General features: G+C 43.8%; 1 protein-coding gene across 1 annotated transcript; it reads left to right on the plus strand.

Annotated features, from left to right (window-relative positions):
* The first annotated feature begins 211 nt into the window (after positions 1–211).
* Positions 212–685, plus strand: LOC149436262 (histone H2A type 2-B). Its single transcript, XM_089661801.1, has one exon. The coding sequence runs from the start codon at positions 235–237 to the stop codon at positions 625–627; it is 393 nt and encodes a 130-aa protein (XP_089517927.1). The 5' UTR covers positions 212–234; the 3' UTR covers positions 628–685.
* Positions 686–6749: the final 6064 nt, after the last annotated feature.

Raw genomic sequence — 6749 nt, forward strand, 5'->3', positions numbered from 1 at the left:
TGCAAATGAGTCTCATCCCACCTAACTCTTCTATTGGAGGACTCGGTCAGGTGAGGGAGAGTGACGTCACGCTTTCTTTTCTAAGTTACAGATTGGTGTAGAAACAAGTCTGAATGCTATTGGCTGTATTGAAAAGCAACCAATCTCCGCGTGTGACGTCAGAGCATGGAGTGTATAAAGGAGAGGAAGCGGCTGCTGGGTCCTATCTGTGTGTGATTCGTCAGTCATCCAATCATGTCTGGTCGCGGCAAACAAGGAGGCAAGGCTCGGGCTAAGGCCAAGACCCGATCGTCCCGGGCCGGTCTGCAGTTCCCCGTCGGTCGTGTTCACCGTCTGCTCCGGAAGGGCAACTATGCCGAGCGGGTCGGGGCCGGAGCTCCCGTCTATCTGGCCGCCGTCCTGGAGTATCTGACGGCTGAGATCCTGGAGCTGGCCGGCAACGCCGCCCGAGACAACAAGAAGACCCGCATCATCCCCCGACACCTCCAGCTGGCTGTCCGCAACGACGAGGAGCTCAACAAGCTGCTGGGCGGCGTCACCATCGCCCAGGGAGGAGTCCTGCCCAACATCCAGGCCGTGCTGCTGCCCAAGAAGACCGAGAGCCACAAGGCCGCCAAGAGCAAGTAATCCCCCCACAGGATTCCCTTCTATCCGCCAACACAACGGCTCTTCTCAGAGCCCCCCACATCTCCATACAAAGGGCGGACATACGGCTTCTATGGACACCAATCCCACACTCCTCTCTATCTCCCGCTTCTATAAGATTTTTTTTTTTTGGGGGGGTGGAGGAGAAAATGACGATTTTAAAAAGGTGGAAATCCTTCCCGCCGTCCGGACAGTAAGTCTCCTCTACATCCGGGTGTCATCTCTGCTTCTCCATAGGAAGACGTTTGGACGCCGGGAAGGATTTCTATGTTGAACTTTCTGGGGACAAAGTGATCTCTCGGCGCCCCGGGATTGGGCGGGTTATTTGTAGCTGATAACCGGTTTTCAAATCTGAATTCTAAAAGATAATGATTATAAATCCTGATCAGATAACTTCCCCTCAATTTTTTTTTGTCTATATGATTAAAATTTATTGCTTCAATTGTATAATAAATTCCCATTGCCCGCCGGAGTTCTATGGACCGTTACAGACAATCTGCATCCATTGACCGTTATATCCGGGAAGATCGATCAATCCTTCCATTCATTCCGAGCATTGCAGATATTCATGTGAAATTTTTTTTTTTTTGTGCTCAAAACCCGACAAAATGGAGTTCTCAGATTATGCATTTTGTTGAATTTCCAGCACTATGAATAATTTATTTTTCTTACGCGTAAGAAAATTACTGGTCGATGGAGACAACGCCCACAGCTGTGATTGGCTCAGATGCCAAATTCTGCCGCCGGAATTATATAGCGCCAAATCCGAGCCGGAGAACTAAAGAGATCATCAGATGAAACATTTATCGGCGAACAATCACCAACACTTTCATTCCAAGCAGATTTATCGATTAGTCATCGATGTGTACAAATGGTTTCTGGTTACTGAATCCTTTCAATATCAGATCTATTAAAGACTTGCAGCTGTTACAGATCTCACAGCTAGAATATTGATGAAAGGTGAAATGATTGATAAAAATAACTCCTAACACTGCCAAATAAATACATACAATGAAAAGAATGTTTAAGTTTCTAAATATTCACATTCGTTATGAGAATAGTTATTTTTCTACATGGGGATTATGGGTGGATTATGATGGATACATGTCAAGAACCATGTTTGACCTATTTCTGAAAAGGTTATGAGCATAATTATTTTTCTATATGAGGATTATGGGTGGAATATCATGGTAAACATGCCAGAACACATTTGCAAAAGGGATAACAGGCACATGGTGTGGCAGTCCATTTATGTTTGATGAGTTCCAAATGGGCAGGGGTAAGGGTAGTCCAGTAGGCACTAAGGGCAAGCTGTGTAGGAGCGAAGCATAACTGCAGAAGGGAAACCAAGAAACGTGGAACCTCTAAGTGTGAACTCTGAAGGTATTTAATAGAAAGATAAACAGTAACTCACATCTTAGAATTTAAAAACAGGCTCATGGGTAAGAGGGTGAGACGTCTATAGCCAGATATGTGATTCCACCCATAATCCCCATATAGAAAAATAACTATATCCATATTCTTAGGAGAAACATGTCAAATATGGGTGTTGACATGTGTATCTGCAACCATCCACCCATAATCCCCATGTAGAAAAATAATTATGCCCATAATCTTTTCAGAAATGGGTGAAATATTTTGGCAATGCATGCCTAGGAAAACATTTATTCCCTTTCTGATGAGAATAAGAGACTATATTTTTTTCTACATGGGGATTATGGGTGGAGTATTTTATTTTTTTAAACAAATAATTTTTATTCATAGAAAGCAGAACATATAAACATCAATGAACTACAAAAAAGCTTTGCTTGTTATAAAGTCATGTAGTACACAGTAACAAATGTTGGCTTCTGGAAAAACTTGATAGTACAATCAGATCAATGTTCTACATGAGGCATTCACAGATTTAAACGTTTTTAAATTGCAAGTACAAACATCAAATCTGACATAACGTGCATGAATAGAGGAAGGAGATTTAGTAGAGAAAGAAAGAGAACAGCAGTCATAAGAACAGATCTAATTCCTCAAGCGGAGTCCAGTATCCACCAGCATGATATGCACATCGAAGAGTAGAAAAGTGCTAATCACCCATTGGCCCTCTATATGTTTCTGAGAAAGTGAAAGCATACCAATTGGACCATAGTTTATGGCATCTGGCAACCATGTCATCGGTCATAGTCAATGTCTTTTCCAACTCCTGAATGACGTTAACCTCTCTTATCCAATCAGAATCGAGGGGGCATGAGAGGTCTTCCAATGCCTGGGGATTAGGGACTTGGCCACATTCAAAAGGTGCCAAACCAAAGATTGCTTATACAACTTCAAAGAGCACTCAGAGATATGGAGGAGACAACATTCGGGGGTTAAGGGTAATTACATCTCAGTAATAGAGTATGTCAACCGCAAATGTTGTCCCGCAATGGCATAAGCCTTGGGCATTGCCACCAAATGTCTAACAGGGAGTCCTCGGCTGATTCACAGCACCAACATAGGCCTGACGTCTGGGGGAACCACCTATTTAACCTACCCGGTGTAGCATACCATCTTGTTAACAATTTATAGGAGGTTTCTTGAGTCCTAGTGCTGATGGAGAATTTGTGAGAAAAAATGCAGGCTTTTCTTGGGAGATCTGCCATCCTGGAGGAGTTGGACTGCCTTTGCAACCTCTGTAGGGGCCAGGTATTGCTTCATGCTATGTCCTCATGTCAGTAGTGACACTGACCCTAGCCAAATGCAAAACTAGTGACAAATAGTCAGAAAAGATGTCAGTGGCCTCCACCTGTAAAACCATTTCTGTTTTAGGGATCGCCTCATTGTTGCCCATCTAGAGCACCTGTTGTTAATTTCATTATCACAAAAGCAGCTGAAACTGATTAACAACCCCCTCTGCTACTTAACTGACCAGATCAATATCCCAGGAGTTTAAATGACTTGAGGCTATACTCTGATTAAAAAAGTTTTCCCTGTTTTTAGCAGTGTATGTAAACACACACACACTATTGGAACACCCCTCCTATGTAAAAGGTACCAGGGGCATCTCATGGGGCCCCCTACTGACCCCAGGCCCTCAGGCAGTTCCCATAGTTTCCAAATGGTCAGTCCGCCCCTGACCCCTCCAAATCATTGGATTCAATCACCTCCATGGCCACAGGTGTATAAAATCAAACACCTAGGCATGCAGACTGCTTCTACAAACATTTGTGAATTATTATTATACAGTATTTATATAGAGCAGACAGTTTCCTTAGCGCTTTACAATATAAAGGGAGACAATACAGCAATGTTACAGTTCAATACTGTAGGGTTAGCAGGGCCCTGCTCCTTAGAGCTTACAATCTAAGAGATTTGTGAAAGAATTTGTCACTCTAAGGAGCTCAGTGAATTCAATTCAAGCGTGGTCCCGTGATAGGTGGCCACCTGTGCAATAAGTCTATCCGTGACATTTCCTGGCTACTAAATATTCCACACTCAACTGTTAGTGGGAATATAACAAAGTGGAAGCAACTGGGAACAACAGCGACTCAGCCACCAAGTGGTAGGCCACGTCACATGACAGGGCGGGGTCAGCGCATGCTGAAGAGCACAAAGTGCAGAAGTCGCCAACTGTCTGCAGAGTCAATAACTAAAGACCTCCAAACTTTTTGTGGCCTTCAGGTTAGCACAACAACAGTGCGTAGAGAGCTTCATGGAATTGTTTTCCATGGCCGAGCAGCTGCATCCAAGCCTTACATCACCAAGTGCAATGCAAAGCGTTGGATGCAGTGGTGTAAAGCACGCCACCGCTGGACTCTAGAGCAGTGGAGACATGTTCTCTGGAGTGAAAAATCACGCTTCTCTGGCAATCTGATAGATGTCTCTGGGTATGGAAGTTGCCAGGAGAACAGCACTTGCCTGACTTAATTGTGCCAAGTTTGTTTGGTGGAGGGGGGATTATGGTGTGGGGTTGTTTTTCAGGGGTTGGGCTTGGCCCCCTAGTTTCAGTGAAAGGAACTTTTAAGGCGCCAACATACCAAGACATTTTGGAAAATTCCATGCTCCCAACTTTGTGGGAAGAGTTTGGGGATGGCCCCTTCCTGTTCCAACATGACTGTGCATCAATGCACAAAGCAAGGTCCATAAAGACATGGAGGAGCCAGTTTAGGGTGGAGTAAGTTGACTGGCCTGCACAGAGTCCTGACCTCAACCTGTGAGGAACACCTTTGGGATGAATTAGAGCTGAGACTGTGAGCCAGGCCTCCTCCCCCGACATCAGTGCCTGACCTGACAAATGTCCTTCTGGAAGAATAGTCAAACCTTCCCATAGACACCCTCCTAAACCTTGTGGACGGCCTTTCTAGAAGAGTTGAAGCTATTATAGCTGCAAAGGGCGGGGCCAACTCAATATTGAACCCTACGGACTAAGACTGGGGGGCCATTATGGGATGCAATACATGAGGCTCTGTAAGCTTGATTTAGAACATGCAAATGTGAGTGTGCTACTTGCTGGTTTACTCTTGTGGTATTAAACATACAATATTACACTATGGGAGTTTCTTCTTGTTTTCAATCCATATATGAGCTGGCTGAGTTATACATCCTGTTGCTGGGAGAAGCTTGGATATCTGGATGGGTCATTCTCAGTGCTGCATGTAAAGGGGGATACCACTATTACTGCTTAACCTGAATCATTGATGTGGATGGGTCGCATTAATACACCTGGCAATCTGAAGGCTCATTGGTGCTTTGGGTTGCTGCAATAAGGTGAGGGGGAAATCCAGCCATTGGGGGATCCCGATTTTTCACTCATATCACCATAATCACCAATATATGTGGTTCACTCGTTTGAAGAGTGCACAAGGGGACTTTTTGCCATTATAAATGAATGATTTGGTGGCACATTTTTCAGAAATACGCGGTTTTCTTTGAAAAGTTTTTCTTTCACTATCTGTTTTGGTGTTGTAACAATGTTTTTTTTCTGTGTTTGTGTTTACAGTTATGTAACCCAATTAGGGATTATGTTTTGGACTAGGTCACCTACAGACCATTTACCGTGATCTACCAGTGAGCCAAATTAATATAGAATTACGTGCACGTGGAAGCAAGACACTGACACTGTTGCAGTTTGCCAACTTCCTAAAATTCTGTTTTATTGAGGAACTAACAGTATCATTTATAGGGCTTATGATGCAGGCAAAGCATATACATTGATTGGGTGAAAAGTCCCCTGGGTTTTTGCATGTTCTTCCATCCGTGTTGTATCTTCCAATCATTGTCCCCAAAAAGACTCATTCCCTTTTATGCGGGTTGTTTACATTAAAAGATACTTTTCTCCTAATGAGTCACCAAGGGTGAGACTCCGGATGAAGGCGCCATCTTAATTATCATCATTGTTCTGTCAACCTATATCTGATTGTTTACTTAAGAGAGTAAGAAATTTAAAGAGCAAGAAGCAGAAAGTAGTAAGGCTATAAAATTGTCATTTTACTGATCATCTAATAGAATGTGGACTGTCTATCACAATCCACTACAATTCCCCCTTAAAATGGCTATTTTATTCCTGACTGTCCCTATGTCTTCTGATGTCCTAACTGCCTGGTGGCCCTCCCCTTGGAACTCTTTTAAGACGCATATAGAGCCCCCGAGTGGCTTATCCATCCCTAGAGTCTCGATACGTCCTGAGAAGGCCACAGTCAGGCATTGTCTTTCCCTGCTTATAGTTGTCTGTTAAGGGGGGGAAATTGTAGCATTCCTTTTTTTTTTTTTTATAAGTCTGAAATATGATGAACAGTGGCCACAGTCTGTAAGGGAGTATAGGATTCCCTTTCTTCACGGGGGAGTTCAACATTGTTATAGTTCAGGAATGTAGGGGAGATCTCGTTCACAGCTTTTCCTATTAGCCTCTTAATGCATGGGATCACACAGCAGGCGACCATTGCCATTAGAATGATAATACCCAGGATAACCACCCCTGCTTGGGCGAGGGCTTTCTGCCAGCCACTCAGCCATCCAAACCACTGATCCCAGGGATGTGTAATACCTGAGTTTTCCTTAAGTTCATTTGATAGGTCCTCCAACCTCTTGATGGCCAGTGTCACCTTCCCATTTGGGCCTGTGTTATCTGGGAT

The sequence above is a fragment of the Staurois parvus genome, unplaced genomic scaffold (genome assembly GCF_062004578.1).
Source record: "Staurois parvus isolate SC_StPar_1 unplaced genomic scaffold, SC_StPar_1.0 ptg001388l, whole genome shotgun sequence".
NCBI lineage: Eukaryota > Metazoa > Chordata > Amphibia > Anura > Ranidae > Staurois > Staurois parvus.